We start from the raw sequence: 18,752 nt of genomic DNA on the forward strand, positions 1-18,752 counted from the left end.
ACATAACCTCTGGATGTCCCTTCCATGCTACATGACTTTGTGAGTCTTTGACATGTGTATGTATCAGCTCAATAGATTCTACTGCTAACGTGATAAAGAAACATTTTAGATTTAATTCTGCATGGCTTCTGGCTACCAAAAAGGATGCAACAGTAGAAGTGAAAAACTGAAACCAAAAAACCTGATCTGTGAAGAGCACTGTCATCAAACCTCCAAAAGGTTGACACCAATGTGGAGAGGACAAGTCAATATAACCAAGGGCAGTCAGAAGGTCCCAGAGGAGAATTCATCAGGTAGTTTCATCAAGGACAGATGTGAAGTCTTGCACCTTGGGTAGTAATAAACCCTTGCAGCATTACAGGGTAGAGACTGACTAGCTATGCAACAACTCAGCTGGAAAGAACCTGGGGGGAATCTTAGTAGATAGGAAGTCAAACATGAGCCAGCAATGTACCTGGCAGCAAAAATAGGCAACCACATCTTGAGCTATTTAACAGGACCATAGCCAGACAATTAAAGGAAGTGATTACATGCCTTCACTTAGCGTTTGTCCTGTTTTGGCCCCAAGAAAGATTGATGAATTGGAGTGAGTTCAGCAGAGGGCCACCAAGATAATCAGAGGGTTGGAGAATTTGGCATGTGAGGACACTTTTTTCACCATGGGGACAGTAAAGCAGTGCTGCAGACTGCCCTGAGATGTTGCTCACTTTCCCTAAAGATTTCCAAGGTACAAAAGAATAAAGCCCTAAATAACCTCATCTGACCTCTCAACTGTCAGTGCATTGAGTAGGAACCTGGACTGGTGAGAGCCATTCCAACCTGAATTACTTTGTCATCCTATAAAGCAAATGAACATTTTAAAGAAGTATTGCCACTATTCTGTGGGAGCTCAAGAGGTGGAATGCATTGTGTTTCATACTTATTGAAACAAATCCATGTTTCAGCAAATTCTTTTTTATTTTATTTTAGGAAAAAGTTGTAAATACTTCTGAGAATTGCCAAACTCATCTTCAAGACACTCCATATGTAGACTTATTGTGTATGGATTTAGGAGTGAGGCTTACTGCTATCCTGTTGGCAGAATAATAAGAGTGCTTGTTGAAAGGCATTTTTATAAGCAAAAACTAGCCTTAATCTGCTACAAAACTATGGCTTTAGAGACAACAGATTAAAGGCTGGTTTTGGTGAGGTTCTAAACTCCACCAACTCGTTTAAACAGCTGGAAGGAGTGTCAAGTGCTTAGAAATAGCAAATATCTCAGTTCAATGGGGTAAAGCCAAGATATGCGTATAAAACTTGAGCTTAGTTTCCAGGGCACTGCTGATAGTGATGACAATACCTACTCCACAGTTTAATTCCAATAGTAAACTCTTAAGAAAAACAACAATAAAAGGCCTACATGCATAAGAAGTAGCAGCCATCAACAATAACTTCACAAAATCTGCTTGTGATCCTACCATTCTGTCATTTAATTTGTTGAGAAAACACCCCCAGTTCCTCTTGACATAAGCTACTTTATGATCTCAAAGTAAAAAATAATTCCAAGAAGACTAGGGGAGGAGGGAAAAAGAAAGAAAAAAACTAATGAAACGCCTTTTCAGCACTAAAATATCACACTACTTACATAACATTAGATCCCACCTGATATTCGTATTCTGTGTAAGGCAACAACTGGTCATCTCTGAAGAATGTTGAAGAGCCATTGTAAACAAGTACGAGGTCTAAATTTATGAGAGCTTGTGTTGTCCGTCTTCTGTAAAGTTCATAGTATATAATCCTCCCATTTGGCTGATGTGGGCCAGTCCATAGGACAGAAGACACTGTCTGGAAGCCCCTGGCTGTGGTCTGTATCTCTATGAGAGGGGCGGGCTGTGCTGCTGGTGGTGCCTCCAGTGTCTGGACAGATGCCCACTCACTGGAGGCACAGCCCAGCTCTGTGCAAGCTTGGAGCTGTACCTCGTACCTTGAAAAACATAAGCAGAAACAAAGTGGTTAAAACATCTGAATCAAACACACAATGGAGGGGGGAGGGGGGGTTTCTTAATTTTTTTGGTCTTTGACATTTTTGAAAAAGTAAACAATTTATATCAACATAGACTACATGTGGGAATTCAGAAAGCTGACGACAGAAGAAAATTTTCATCCAGGTTTTACACTGAGGTAGTTGAGTCGCCATCCCTGAGTGCATTTAAGGACCGTCTGGATGTGGTGCTCAGGGACATGATTTAGTGGAAGGTTGTTAGAGTTGGGATAGTGTGGTTGGGTCGTGGTTGGACTCAATGATCTTTGAGGTCTTTTCCAACCTGGATGATTCTATGATTCTGTGATTTTTGTTTTCAAAGTAGGATTCATATCTTTATGAGTCAAGTAAATCAAAATTATTTTGACGACACGAATCAAAATGATGATTTACTGTAAGAGATGATGTGGATATCATTTGAGAGCTGAATCATCACTGACTTCACAGAATCACAGAATCACAGAATCACAGAATCACCCGGGTTGGAAGGGACCTCAAGGATCATGTAGTTCCAACCCCCCTGCCTAGCAGGGCCACCAAACACACACATTCAGATCAGGTTGCCCAGGACCCTGTCCAACCTGGCCTTAAACACATCCAAGGACGGGGCATCCACAACCTCCCTGGGCAGCCCGTTCCAGGGCCTAACCACTCTCCTTGTATAGAACTTCCCCCTAACATCCAACCTAAATCTTCCCTCCTTCAACTTGGATCCATTTCCCCTAGTCCTGCTGTTGTCAGCCCTTTTGAAGAGTTTACTCCCCTCCTGGGTGTAGGTTCCCTTCAGGTATTGATAGGCTGCAATGAGGTCACCCCGCAGCCTTCTCTTCTCCAGGCTGAACAAGCCCAACTCCCTCAGCCTGTCCTCATAGGGGAGGTGCTCCAGCCCCCTGATCATCTTAGTCGCCCTCCTCTGGACCCTTTCCAAAATCTCAATGTCTTTCTTGTACTGAGGGCTCCACACCTGGACACAGTACTCCAGATGGGGCCTCACAAGAGCCGAGTAGAGAGGGACGATCACCTCCCTGTCCCTGCTGACCACCCCTCTCCTGATGGAGCCCAGGATCCCATTTGCCTTTCGACTTCACTCTATTACTCTTCTCTCTTTGGATTTAGATTAGTTACATGTAAATAGTAGGCAGACTTATCAACCATGTAACACACACAAATTATGCCTACACAAATATATACGGAAAGGTCACATAAATAATCAAGAATTAGCAGGGAAGACATTACTTCAGTATCAAGTGTGTTGCTTTTTTTTTGCAGCTGAGTACTATATAAACACAAGTAGCTCTTTTTCAGTTCAAAGGAACAAGCACACTCCTGGTGTGACTTTGCAGATGCTCAGCTGTGCTGCAAATGGGCTAGGTAACAAGTTTTCTGCTTCCTCAACTTTGTCAGCTAAAGCCCTATTTATGCTTGAATATAGACATCTTCCAAAAGATATACAAGAGTTCAGATTCTGGAGTCTGTAGCAGAGTACTGAACCACCCTGTGTATCAATTATAACCCAGGTCAACTCTATGCACTTCATCAAGATGATACATAGCTGGTGTTACTATAAATTAAAATATCTTGGCTTTATCATGTGCCTTTTAGGAATTAAAACCCATGGGTCTGACCAGCTGTTTAAAATAGAGAATTAATGCCAGCCTACTGATTCAACTTGCAGCATTCGTTTAACAAACATAATCTTCCAGACTTACCAACTGTAGGGTTGTAGCCCTGCCACTATGAACGAACGTCTCACAAAGGAACTATGAGATGCATCAAAGTCAACAGTTTTCTTTCCTGTTTCAGCAGGCTTGTGGATGGAGATTGTATAATTTTTAATGTCACCATTTACTTTGATAGGAGGATCCCAGGCCACCAAAATCTCCTTTGAGGACCATGCTTGCAACCTAGGAGGCAAAATCCCAGAAGGAGCAGAGGGGTTCGTTTTTATCTGAGCTGACGGGCTAGTCACGCTCCCTTGACTGTTATTTGCAGTGACAGTGTAGCTGTACTCCATGCCTGGTGTTAAGGTGAAATCAAGGTAGCGAGTTTCCTGACCTGAGTAAACAAGAATATCATCCCTCCTTAGCTCGTAGCTTGTGATTTTACCATTGGGCTTAGCTGGACTTTTCCATGTGATCTCAATTGACTCTGAGCCCATGACAAGCAGCCTGGGAGCTTCCATATTTAATGGTGGAGCCTCCATGGTCATCACTGACTGGGCTGTGCTAGATGTGCAGCCCCCAGTAGTACAGGCAACCAATTCAAAATCATACTGTGTGTAAGGCTGCAGATCAGAAATCAACATTTGCAAGTTTTTGCCAGGATAATACTCTTCATTGTTTAATTTCAAAATGTACTTGGTGATATCTCCATTTTGTATTTGGGGAGGTGCCCAGGATGCATTAACCTGAGTGGAACTGACAGCCTGCAGAAATGGTGGATCCACTAACGCAGGAGCTGCTTCCAATGTTCGTATTGCAGCTGGTTCACTGGTAGAGCAGCCACCCATTGTACAGGCAACTATTGCATAACTGTACATCGAATAGGGTAGTAAGTCCTCATCCGTGTAGTTGAAGGTAGCTGCATCAAAGCTGAAAGGATAGAGAACATCATTTTTTAGCAGCCTGTATGATTGAAGAATACCATTGGGCTGTGCCGGCGCATCCCAAGAGACGAGCACCTTGCGGGGGTTAACTGATGCTAAGGATAACCTAGGGGCAGCGAGACCTTTTGGGGCAGTTTGACTGGTCATGGCTGCTGTCCAAGAGCTGTCAGCGTAGCCGGCTGCGTTCCAGGTACGTATTTTGTATTCATACCTTGTCCATGGCTGCAAACCTTTATCATTGTATACAAATGTATTACTTTCAGTGTTGTATTCTGTGAAAACAATTTTCTCATCTTCCATTGTTGCTCTGTACCCTGCAGCATTTTCTTTTGTGCATCTGTGAATAACTTCATAGCGAATTATTTTTCCATTTGGATTAATTGGCTCCAACCAGCTCAGCTCAATGTTGGTAGCATTCACTGCCTGGATTATGGGTGCCATCTGAGACACTGGAGGTGCTTCATCTGTTCGAATGGGCTGGGGTGGGGAACGAGTGCAGCCTGCTGCATTACAAGCTTCCAGTAGTAGGGTATAGAGTGTGTATGGTTCAAGGCGCCTAAAGAGGAACTGGCGAGATAAACCACTGTACTCCAGGTTGTCATCACTGAAAATGTTGTAGGTCTAAGGAAAAAGAAAAAAGAAAGACTGAAAGGGAAAGAAGTCAGGATAAAAGGACAGAAATCTACAAATCAAAATGTTTGTAAACAAGCTATAGATGAGACACCTTAATCTTTGCAACAGAGTGAGGACCATCAACCAACTATCCAGTAGCTGACTTCCTGGATAGTAAAATCACCACACAAACAGAATCATTGATACAAAAATAACATTTTGATCCAATTTTCATGATTTTTTTTTTCATTTGGATTGTAGTAATAAATCATCTACTGACACTTTTCATTATGTTTGTTTGTTATCAAGTTTTATAACAAGCCTCTTATAGATTAGCACAAAGCTTCTTGCAGACTAACTCTAAACAAAACCATTTAAAAAAAAAAAAAAACAAAAACTCCCCCTCCCACCCTCTCTCCTTTTGGGTAACTGATCTGTAATCAGTTGAAACCACTATGTTAACAGAAGGCACAAATATCAGAACAACATTCTATCAAACCTAAAGTTTCTAAAAGTGCATTTTGGCAATGTCTAGAGTAAGGGTCTAAAGTTATTTAAGACAATGAGCTTTCATGCATAGCTTTCTGTCCATTAAATCAACGGTTTGGTTCACTGTAAATGAATTCCTGTGGTTGGGGCTAGCACAGGAGTGTTAATTCTCATGTGAATATAAGCACAAGCCATGAGTGCACTCTTAGTGCCTTGTGCTTACGTAGGACTTCTGTCTTATTTTAAAGTATAATGCATTTGATTGAGTCTTTTCCAGCAAAAAATATTTGATATGCATCGTTTACCCTTTCTTTTTTTTTTGATCAAGCAAAATGTGAACACAGAGATTACCTTAATTACGCCATTGGGTTCAGAAGGCTCTGACCATTTCAACAACAAAGCTCTGCCGTTCTCTTTCTTTTCCACAGTGAAGTTGCTCAGGCCACTGGGTGAAGCTTCCAATGTGCGCACAGATGTCCAGGGGCTTGAAACCTGTCCGGCGTTGTTTACAGCTACGACATGGACATGATATGTTGTGAAAGGTTTCAATCCAAATAAATGAGCTTGATGCTTTCCTCCCTGAAGCAAGAATGCAGATGTTTGAGTTAGTTAAAAAAGTAATCAGCATCTGTGGTTTATGTCACTTGGAAAATGAGGTCTCAGCTCTGGGTCTCTTCTGACCGTTTTGCAGAATACTCCAGCTGGTTACCAGGATTTTTTCTGTGGATTTCCATGGCTGAATCTCAGAAATAAACTGTTAGGATTTTTTAAAAATATCAGTCAATATGGTGGAGTCTTTGGAGCTGATTTCTGGGTATGCACAGTCCAAACCATTTTCCTTTGTCCTATCACTATCTATTTGTGTAAAAAGATTATGGTGTTTTCAAGAGTGCAGTCCCATTTCATTACTGAAAACAAAATGCTTAAAAGTGGGATGAGAAAAACGGAGGGAGAGATGGAAAGAATAAACAGGATGTCCCTGGAGGCCAAGCAGAGGCCAAGGCTGGCGGGAAGGTATGTGGCTGTGCAGGGTATGGAGATGAGCCTTTTCGGAATGACTGGGGCTCACCCGTTGCCGAGGGACCTGCCAAGCAGAAGGGCCATGCAGGTGGATGAGGGCAGGCAGGCTACAGTGGACAGGAGGGACCACTGCACTGCCACTGCAGCTTGCCCCAAACAGCAGCTGATAGAGACCTAACCTTGCAGGACTGCCGCACAGCACAGCACTGCTTCTAGCAGCAATGGAAGGCAAGGTGCCTAACAAAGACGGGGAGCAGCATGTTTCACTAAGAGACTCTTCAGACATGTTTCATCAGGGGAAGAAAGGGGATCACCAATGTATTAAATTCCATTCTTAGCAGTGCTTTTGCATTAGCTTTTCCAATACAAAGAACCCGAGCACAAGAATTCAGCTTCCTTTGCGTGGCAGTAAGCTGCAGCCAATTTCTCTCCTTCCATAAGTTGTATTAAGTTGTTAAATGCTAACACTTTCAATTGTTTAATATTTAAACATTTGTTAGGAGAACAGAATCAGAAACAAATTTTAAAGAAATATTAATTTCTTTTTTTAAATATTAAAAGTTGGATCATCAATATTTCAGTAGTTATTTCCTCACAACAATGAGTTAGTCTTTTAGATAAATATAGCGCAGCGTTTGAGTTGACCATTATGAATATTAAATCTGAAGATGCCACAAGTACAGATTATAAACATACTTTTCTGATAAATGATTCCTTTTTCTGTTAAACAGGGCAAACACCAGCAAGATTAATAATGCAAAAAAGTATAATTCTTTGTTAGGAATTCCCAGGCATCGTTGCCAAAAAAGCATAAGCTCAAATGCAAATAGCAATCACCTCGAACAGATTATATATAAAAAAGCTCTGGCTGCTGCGGGACATTTAGAGATATCTTTTGTCATAAGAAATATGGAAAGCATGTGGGCTATAAAGCAAAAACATATGTATATTGTCAATAGCAGCACCTGTTCAATTACAGTTTATTTCAGTATGGAGAATTTTGTTCGGCCCCTAGATGGCAATACTATCAAACACTTTTTGTAACACGAGAGCTTAATGATTAACAACGCGCGTTCAGTCATCCAACATACTCAAGGCAGCCATTAAAAAAATAACAAAACTGATTTCATTATAGATTCTTTTAATAAACATTTATGGCTTAGATCTTTGAAAGTGGAAGCGTTCAAACTGCCATAGCCAAAAACCTATACGGCTGAACGCAGAATTATGAACTGCAGGTTAAAGAACACAGCTCAAATTGAAGTTCATGCTTAGCATAAGAATCTGGCATCAGAAATTATGTTGGCACAAAACATGATTAAAATTAGCTTTACAATTGGTTGCGGTCTATATTAATAGTTTTTATGAGGACAGTTATCTATTAGGTTTTCAAAACAGAACTTTTAAAAGCCTAAAATTTACATTCCACGGTTTGGGGGTGGAGGAGGAAGGAAGGGAACAGACCGCATTAAATTACTGCCCCTGAACCGTTACACAGGGGCTCTCAGAAGGTACAAAAACATCATTACAAACACCATACAAAAAGTAATGGTTCTGCTTTCTTATCACCAGCGTGATCAGGGTGGGCTTTTGTGACAACAGTACTACAAAACACTTGATTTTTTTTTTTTTAACCGAAAAATGGCATATTTTTCATCACCCTTGACAGTTTTTCCACTAAACCCCAAGATTTAATTATTTACAATCCTCACCACCCTTTGAAATGAAACAAGGCTGGAGGGATTTCCTTGCCTGCAGTTCGCTGTGTTCTCTGGAGACTGCTAAACCATTCCTTCCAGGGATGACTTTTATCCCTGGCTCCTACAGATACTTCTTGAACAGCAAACGGTTTACATGTATTTTTGTTTTGTTTCGTTTTGAAGTAAGCTCAGGGGATGCCCTCCCAGAAAATGAAGCCACGCTTTCTCTCCCTGCACTGCTGCCATTGCCATCTGTGAATTTATTCAGCTCAGAGGTTGATCCTAAAAATGAGGATGGATAGCAGTCTCAGTGATTTATTTTAAGAATTATTTAATATCCTAGTTTAGAAAAACTGCCCTGCTGGAATGGTTAAATACAAATGGCAAACACACAGCTTGCAATGGATAGTACGGTAACCTTTGGCTTCAATGGACAACTGCTCTGTCTTAAACAGGCGCAGGATCACAATCCATGCATGGAATGTTCTCCCAGTCATTGTTTGCAAAGCCATGAACTCATATATCCCATGTTTACACACCGCTAACGGGCCAGATTTCATTTACCATTAAAAGCAAGCCAACAAAATAAAATTTTAATGCAAACATTAAGATATTCGTAGCTCAAGACTGACTGACCATGAAAGCTGATGGATTGCAGCCCCACGCCCTCCTTTCTGTGTCTCCTATTGCAAAGTAGACTCACTCATTCAGTGATTAAATTAAGAATAAACTAGCAAACAATGTGTGTTCACTCTCACACTCCTCCTGTAATGTCTATCCTTTTAAGGTAAACGCTGCAGATCCCGACAGGAGGTAGCTGTGTCAGCATCCCCATACTGCAGCCCAGAGCCACCTGCCAACCACCCATTGCTTCAGGTAGCCCTGTCCCTTTCCTCTGACAGCACTGGCAGCATCGCCACTCTGAGATGCAGGGTAGCATCCCTGCTTTTGTTGTGCAAAAAGCTTTACACGCTGCCAGCAGAAGTGTAAGCTGTTAGCAGCAACAAATGCTCGGCTAATTCCACAGCTCCAACTGTAAATTAGGATAAAAGTTATTTAAAACAAAACCTTGTTTTAACACATTTTCAAAGCATAAAACAAGAGAGCACAAATCATGAATAATGTATCCATCGAGATTTGCTTCAGATTGCCTTTTTTGTTTGTTTATTTTTTAATTCATGAGCACAGAAGTCAGTTAAAGTCTGGGAACAAATGGGCACACTCTTTCATGCCTCTCAAAGGCAGCGATGGCCGGGATGCAAGGTGCTGGCCTTCCCCTTTTTCTCTCCGGGCATGGGCAAGGCTGTGCAGCTGTTGAGAGCCTGCTGGTTTTACATGCCTACCGTGATCGCTGCCAACGACTTGAAGTGCCCCTAAGGTGACAACAGGATCAAGAGGTCTTTGTAAGTTGAAAATGATCAAAAATTAACATTGATCTGTAGCTGTCAATAATACTCTGTGCAAGTGGACTCCCCGCACAGATGTTTAACGTGCATAAAACTACACAACCTAGTCATCTTTAAATCTATCGATCTGATGAAGCAGTACTTTCCAGTGTTGCCACTCTGCACTTTTCCTCCTTTTTCAAGGCAGTTGAAAAAGTTGCCCAGTTGCCCAGGTCTCAGGGTGAGTTTAAAGCACTATGGATACATCAGAACCCTGAACCCCTCAGGAGCCGCCCAACAGAGAGCTTCAGTACCTACTGCTGCTTCAGAGGTCATAGTCAACACTCAGTAAGTCACCATCCAGTCATGTTAAAGTGAGGCTCCAATTTCTTCTTTTTCCCTATCACCTCTTTGTACAGTAGTCCCTATTCAGCAGGTATCTTTGATATCTGATGAAAAAGCTGGCTCTTTTTTTTTTTTTTTTTTTTTTCTGTGAGACTCTGACTAAATATCAGAGAGGGCATCAGAGACAATCACACTGCTAATGGTAGTGGTTATTTCATATCCTCCAGACATACATGATCAGAAGGTAATTCTGTATGACATTCTCTTTTCCACAGAAGCACAGACACTGAACTCACCCTGGTCAAGGAGGAGGAAGCTATAGTCTCCTAGCTGTCAGAATATTATTCCAACCATCCTCCAGTGTCAAAATTCCCCATCAAGGAAGGCACTTCCTCCACAAGTGACAGGAAAGCTGGGAATATTTGGGGTTTCACAAAGATCCTCATTTTGCCCTTACCTTTGACATTATTCACTTTGCCAGTCCCTTAACTTTCCATTTTCTGCAAACACAGTAAGCACTTCCGCCTTAACAAAACTCTGATGTTCGTGTTTATTCCTCAGCAAACATCTTAGCCCCTGCCATCCCTCTCAAAATTGCACTGGGTTCATTTTCATATACAATCCCTAACTTATCCTTTGGGTTGCCTTCCTTCTCCAGCTTGTCTTATGCACATGGTTTCTTTTTCATTTTTAAAATCTACTCTATTCCTAAAGCCTTATGCTCAAATTCACAAGGATATAACTTACAGATACACAGGTAATCTATGACTCCATTCCTTCCTCTAGCAGTGTGGACTGGAATATAAATTATCCCCATGATGATACTGAAAAAACTCAAAGGTAAAGCAAATAGAAACCAAAGTATTAGTCATTTTGCCAGAAATGATCTTGCCTAAAAGCAACCAGTTTTTCCAGTCCTACCAGAAATTGCTGTCGCACTATTTATTTTCCTCCCAATTTGAGTAAAAATTAATTTAATTCTAGAGTTTTCATTAGAACGTTTGGTACGTTTCACTTTTAAGATTTTACATTTTAAGAACTACTTTGCATTTCATTCTAGAAATTTAAAATTGCCTTTTGACCCAGACTTTTCTTTTTAAATTATTATTGCAGTGATTAATATTACCGAATAAGTCTTCAACAGCAGTGACATGTATTACACAACTGGTAATTTTTTTTTTATGGTATAATTTTTATGACACAACAACCAAATTGTAATAATAATAACAATAATAATAATAGCATTTAAATGTATGCTTTTTTAAAGAAGAATTCATTTGTACACCTCTGCTCCACTCAGCACACAATGGAGACATTTCCTATAGACTATTCCTACTGGAGCTTGTGGAACATGCTTTGTGAGAAACCTTTAGAAAAAGCAGCAATCTAAGGAGTTTAAAACGTTCTGCAAACCACAACAATTAGTACCTGATCTACAAGTATCGCATTGCAATTCATTTTTCTCCTTCCTGGCAGAGCATGTGAGGAACTGTGAACTGCATGCAGCTGAATCTGTCGAGTGGGGCTAGTGCACATTTTCACAGCAGTCAGCTTTCCTTCCTGGCACACCTGGGCATCTGGGGACCTGCTGCAGCCTCAGCAGGAGCCTCGGTCCCCAGCTTTGATTGGAAGACAAAGAAGCACAAAGGAAGCGAGGAGGCATGGAGCAGCAAAACGGCACCAAGCACACTAAGCCAGCTGCCTTCAGTCGCTCTGCTGGCTTTTGGGAGCAAGTATACTCTTAAACAGCAATGCAGCACCGGTAAAACTTTTAAAATTCCTTCTGGAGTGAAGTCAATACTTCAGTACCCCTTTCTGTACCACTTCTGTAAGGTTTTCTTTTTTAACATAACATCATATTTAAAATTCATCTAACATCATCGAGTGCCACGTATTTGCAGCTGTATTATTTGTCTAATTTGTGCTAAGAATCACTGAAATCCAAAAAGAGATTTTTCTGCATCACTAAATAAATCAGATAAACTAAAATATCAGTGACATGACATTCCACTATAGACACCATCTAGAGGATGATGTCAACATGTTTTCTTAACATTAATATTTTATCTCTTACAACACTCACAAGACCTGCTCTATAATTAACCGTAGTTTCTCACCTTTGATTTTTCTTCCACGTTTTTTTTTCACTTTTAACCAGGTATTTTATTCCTCACCATGAGAAAGGGATGGAGATGAAAGGGTAAAAAACCAGATACCTGACAGGACTGATTTCTCCAAACTTAGGTTTGGTCAGTTCAAATCTGCCTTCCTTACTTCATCTGAACAATACTTTTCACTTTAAATAGTAATTTTGGATATGATGAGCTGGATTAACTCTTCAAAATAAGAAATGCAGAATATGGTGCAAAAAAGTTTAATAATAGTGGGATAGTATTGAGGTATGAGATACAGTACCTGAAGCCCACTGAAAAACAATTACATGCCCTCCTTGGTAAAAAAAGAAAACACATATATTGTATGCACTGGAGTTGAGCTGAGTGGGGAACGCATTGTGGAGAGCTGATGGGAGAAAGGCCAAAGATTACTAGGTATATGAAATATAATACAAGAAAGGGAGCTGTTGGAGAGGGTCCTGAGGAGGACCACAAAGATGATCAGAGGACTGGAGCACCTCCCCTATGAAGATAGGCTGAGGAAGCTGAAGAGAAGGCTGTGGGATGACCTAATTGCAGTCTTTCAGTTCCTAAAGGGAACCTATAAACAGGAGGGGAGCCAACTCTTTACCAGGGGACAATGGCAGGACAAGGGGAAATGGTTTTAAGTTGAAGGAGGGAAGATTTAGGTTGGATATTGGGGATATTCTTTACCAGGAGAATAGAGAGGTGTTGGAACAGGTTGCCCAGAGAGACTGTGGATGCCCTGTCCCTGGAGGTGTTCAAGGCCAGGTTGGATGGGGCACTGGGCAGCCTGGTTCAGTATGAGATATGGAGGTTCTGTGGCGGGGGGGGGAGTAGGGGGGAAGGAACTTAATTGAGATCTCTTCCAGCCCAAGTGATTCTATGATTCTACGAAATCCAGAACTGCATTAAGGTAGCACTATGTCCTCCAGCAGTGAGTTCACTGAGATGCTGCAGATATGTTGAGTACACCTTGGTCACAAGGGGAAGGGGAATGTCCTGTTGGGTTCAGGAGGAGGGATGTCCGAGAGAAGCTGAAGGGCCAGCAAAGGCAAGTGCAAGTTCTGGCTGCGGTTTGCATCTCTGCAGTTGCAACTAATGCACTCGCACAGCCAAACTCCAGGAATATGCTTACAAGCACTACAGGTAGTTTTCTACCACAGCAGAGTAGATGATGATGGGATGGCTAGAGCCTAAAGGCTCAAATCTGCACGTGGTAGGGGGCACGTATTTTAATATGAAGCACTAGGAGCTTAATGTCATATTTTTCTTAATGTCATAAACCATATTTTCCATTTGATGTATTGGCTGATGGCCAGCCATAGTGATGCTTTTGACAGAACAAACACAACAGGGAATGCCACATCAGGGCTGCTGGTGTCTTCTCAGCCTCATACCCTTTTTTCTAATAATGTCCAGAATGACAGGTGTTGTGAAGAACAACATCTATAGTTTTAAGCCCTGCAACAGAACTATGAATACTTTTGTTGTTATCCATACAAAAAAAAGTAATTTATACACTAGAACTTTTCATCTCAAGGTATCTTGTGGCAATCAGTTTTGCCTTGTTATAGAGAGACAATGTTTTTGTTATCAGATGTTCTGCCTTTTGATTTTTATCTGAAATGTTTACTATCGAGGCATTCACACTGACTACAGATATTTGTGCCACAAGCCTTCCTCAGCTCTTTACAAATTGTATCACATATGATATTGTGAAGAAAAGTGGTTCTGGACTCCTTAAAACTTTTCTCATCTAATATTAAGTGACTCAGGCAATATAGCACAAGACCTTAATGTTCTGTAAAATTTGGAAAAAAAGTAGTTTTGTTATGATTTTGCTGTGTGGGGCTTGTATAGGTGCATAAGATACATGTGATGTATAGCATTTTCCTGATAAAAACAGTTATGTAGAATTTTTGTCTTTGCACAGCTCAACAGTCATAATGGGGAAAAAGAAATGAAAAGAGAAAAAAAAACACACACAAATAACAGTTTGAGGAAAATCCTTAAGGGGATTTGTACAAGGACAATCTGAATTCTAACAAAGATTGCAGGTGAACTTCCACATCAGTTTCCTTGAAAATGCCATTGAATGTCAGTTGTGCTCCATAAAATTAAGACTTTGCAGTTATATATGACTCTTCATCCTAGGATCTCACATCATGCTACAAGCATTAATTAATTAAGTCTCTGAATATCCCCCCGTGTTACTTTGTGCAGCTTCAAGAAACTATCATGATTGTTTTAGATCCCATTTTACACAGGTAAAATAGACGTGCCATATTACTGTTAAGTGCAGGCTTATTTTATTCCCTTTTCCCAATCATTCTGAGTCCTTGTCTCATTCACCCAACACTTGCAAAAAGAGCAGTTCTAACTGCTGCTAAGTAGAGGAAGATAACACAGCCTCAAGGCAATTCACAGCTTTAAATCCCTGCTTTCTGCCAACACAATGGAAAATAAAGGCAACGTTTTAAAGGAGACTAAAAGGTTTTCTGCTTCCCACCGTTTTATTCTTTTTTTTTTTTTTCTCTGCCCTGCACAAAGCAGTCCTTGCTTTTCATTCAAACTTTGTCTGCTATGTGTGTAATCACTTCTGAGAGATATTAAAAGGTAAGTATAAACAATGTACTTAGTGCTACATTATAAAGGCCAACATTTAATCTTACCATTTGTAAATTTGACTGTTTATTTTAAGAAGTGATAGGCATAAATGCACACAAGGCCCTACCTCTTGAAAAGCTTTCCTTCAAGTCAATATACGGCTATTTCATTACTTCCCTTACATTTTACACTTCCTATGTGAAAATACCTGTTCCGCAGACAGCTTGGGAAAGGAGGAATCCAGCTGTGCTAATCGAGACCAGAAAAATAGGAAGCACTCTGCACCCCTTAGCACACCTAGCAGAAGGCTTGTGTGAACAGGGATGCCTGCTTTCTCTTCTGTAGTCAGCTCAGTCCATCTTTTGAACACTAGCAGAGGATATCAATTAGATATATGGACCCACATGAGTCATCAAGTCCTCCCCCTGGCTCCACACAGGACCATTCAAAATGGAAACCAGATCTATTCCACAGCTTCCCTTGAAATACAGAAGTTTCAGCAGCAGTCTGACACCTTCCTTCCAACACCTACAGGAAGTTTGGAGGAGGAGATTGCTAGAAGGCATCCCTGCCCTTGCTAGTTGAAAGCCTCAACAAAAAGCTTGAAAAGCCTGAGACCAACGGTAAGTAAAGCAAAGAATTTCGTTTTCTTTTTGTGACTACCATGGGCTGTGCTGCTGACAACACTAATCAGGTTCAATGCATATTCATTACACATTATTGTGTCTCTCAGCAGCTATGCAATTTCAAGACTTAGAATTAACTATATCAAGAGAAGAGTTTAAATGATGGCAGCAAGAGGGAAGCAGCAGTTTTATGGAGTAACAGGAAGAGAGGCTGCTTGCAGGTTTAATTTCTTGAAACCAAGCGAGCCTGGTGGACAGATGATGTTCCAGACAGATCTTAGGACTGTACTAACTTAGACCTCCTAAGGCACATAGACTGATGCTGAATTCACACACCTACTCACAAAAGCAGACAGATAAATCTGCTACAGTGTAAACTGGAAAAGAAGCTAGTTGGCATCACTTTTAAACATTAATACATGAATAAAACACAATCCCTATTAATGACTTCTCATGCATGTATACACTAGTCTCCTCCAGTACGGCTTGGCCTTCCCAATGCCAGACTTTGACCAAAAGAGAAGAACCTCTGAGCTTTGACTTGCACTAGCAAGATGCACTTGTCAGGGAAGAGATGCAGGATGTAACTATGGAATGATTACTTGAAAACAGTAAAAACATAGCAAGATTCATTTAGATTCTTCACTTTCCTTGGAAAATTAAGTTATCTGGGGAATTTAAATAAATCACAAAGTCAATACATATATAGTTAAGCCCAGTACAAAACAAATCCCGCAGGCTTCAGAATTGAGAATGTCTTTAGAACACATTATTGACTCCAGTATAATAACTTGTAAATCGACTAGTTTCACCTTATCATATATTGATCAGATGCACGTATGTGTTATAAATGTGCAATCCAAAAAAGAAATTACTAGAGTCTAATAATTTGGATCCAGATATGTTGTAGCTTCTGCATTTAGACATGAAACTTGCATAGCTAGCATCTCCCATATCTCTCTGTAGCTTGTGCAAAGAGAGAAGTTCCTCCAAAGGGAAATACTATACTTACGTTTAGCTTCTGTTCTGAAAAGCCCTACAGAAACCCTCACTATCAAAACAGATTAGACAGACTAGCCTACTTTAGCCATCTAAAATAAATTTCTAGAATTTAGAGAGAGATTATGGTAAAACTGACCACAGCCCTATTCCTCATTCTCCCTAAATTTGGAGGGGCAGCAGGCCAAAGAACTAGGAATGAATTTGAACCCGAGAAGAAGGGACAGAGTAGGAGGAAAGGTCTTTTTATTTTTATTTTTATTTTTATTTCTCAGTATCCTCCTGTGTTAGTAATTGACAATAAATTAAATGAACCTTCCCCAAGTCAAGTCTGTTTTTGTCCACGAGGGCATTTGGTGAGCAATCCCCCATCATAATATAGACCCACAAGCTTCTTCATCATACGTTCTGCTCCTGTCCTGTGGTTTAAAACTTCCATTAATAGCCTTCAAAATACATATAACTATATGAACTTGCTAACAAAAGGAATGAAAGTGTTTGATGCATGGCAAGAAAGTCAGAAAAATGCATTATACTGAAGAGCTGTTGCAAATTGTCTCAGCAATGTTCTATTCTAAAGCTACATCTCAACTCTGTCCTCAAAGGATGCTTTGTACTGAGCTTGAAACTAGCTAGAAATAAAACCACATTGTTACTTGGTGGAAAAGAGGATGTTTTTCTCATTTTCTCTCACTGTTTCTTGTCAGTCCTTTTAGGCCAAGGCTTTCAAGTAACATTAAGCATAGCACTTAAATGTGTCACTGTCTTATGCTACAACTGTAGCACATGATGGTAGATCCTGCGTCTAACATTTCTAGTATAGACTAGCATTAAAGAATACCTAAATTATCATCTGACTTGAACCCTTGAAGAGAAAACAATAATTTTATGATTCCATAATGATAAGACTAATACTTCAAGCGTGAAAAGATGGCTTCCAGATTTCTCAAATTCTTTTTTAAAGCGTGTTGAAATAGAAGAGCTCTGCAAAGTTTTAGTAAAAAGTAAGGTTTTCTTTATAGCAAAAATACAGAATACCACTGGAAGGAATCCAATTCTCTCACTCTTGTGTGATATTAAATGTGCGTTTGTCAATTCTAATTCTGTGAGACAACTGTAAACTTGGTATCTTTGTGTAGCTACCAAAGTAGCATCTCCACACCACAGTTCAGGCTAGGAACTCTTTACTATGGATGGGAGAAAAGAATCAGTGCATTCAAACCTGCAGCAAATTGACTTTCATATAAAAAATTCTCAGAGAAAAATTCAGAAGCAAAATGAATAACGATTGGCAGTATATCCCAGTAGACACTGGGACTTCTCTTCATCTTTCTATTGTGAAGATATGACTCCTTGGAAACCTTTTGACACATACAACACACACTCCAGGTGTCTCATTCAGTTCGACTTTACCCCAGAAGTAATATTATTTACTACATTAGTGCTCTGTGGGCACAGAAGCATTTAGAAAGCTCTTGCTCTACATGAAGAAAGAAGGGGGGCAGCCATGGGTTAGCTTAAAAGAAGGCATCCTGCAGCTGCAAAGCCGAAGAACTTAGAAGGGGATCCTGTGCTGTACATCAGCTTGTGGCTTTTGCATTCCATCATAACTTGTCATAAATGGACATTTAATTGTGTATTTGTCTCCTAAGGCTCTGTCTGCATACCTATCCAGCTCTCAGTAATATAAGATATTTAAAATGCATAACTTCCCTCCATACTTTTTTAGCACTCCTAAAATAATTCAATGAGCACAAGCTCCCCAAATCTACCCTGTCAGATGTGAGTGGAGAGAGAGAGATTTTACTTGATGAATGCTATAGAAACAGATTTAAAATTACAATAGAGCTTTTACAGCTGAACAGTAAAATCCATCCATTTGGGTTGCATGTGGGAAGAGTACAATACATTTAGATGTTCCACATCCTATTTGTCATGCACTTCTGCACCTCTGGCCAGATACGCAGTTCAAGGTGCTGAGGAAAATACTTGTACTTTATGATGGGATAAACTCATCAACTGGACTTTGTTACTTACTCCCTTACATGTATTACATATTTGCAAGCTGCTGCCAAGTGCTGTACTTAGGACAGCTTCAGGCTACTGTCCTCACAAGACTCTATGACATCTTACTGTCGGATTCTTTGGAAACCAACCAACCATGAGTTAGTAATGTTTTGGTGCTTTCATTTGTGATCATGCTGGT

The 18,752-nt window shown here is 40.4% G+C and overlaps 1 protein-coding gene across 1 annotated transcript in view; it reads right to left on the minus strand.

Annotated features, from left to right (window-relative positions):
• USH2A (usherin) overlaps positions 1–18,752 on the minus strand; it is a 371,535-nt gene that overhangs the window by 22,570 nt on the left and 330,213 nt on the right. Inside the window, exons 61-63 of the mRNA XM_042813358.1 lie at positions 6,078–6,305; positions 3,730–5,246; positions 1,642–1,963 (exon numbers count right to left, since the gene is read on the minus strand). Of these exons, the coding sequence (XP_042669292.1) occupies positions 1,642–1,963; positions 3,730–5,246; positions 6,078–6,305 (2,067 nt within the window). The remainder of the gene's footprint in view (positions 1–1,641; positions 1,964–3,729; positions 5,247–6,077; positions 6,306–18,752) is intronic.

The sequence above is a fragment of the Centrocercus urophasianus genome, unplaced genomic scaffold, assembly GCF_019232065.1.
Source record: "Centrocercus urophasianus isolate 14NV4802_14NV808 unplaced genomic scaffold, USGS_Curo_1.0 seq_10, whole genome shotgun sequence".
NCBI classification, from domain to species: Eukaryota; Metazoa; Chordata; class Aves; order Galliformes; family Phasianidae; genus Centrocercus; species Centrocercus urophasianus.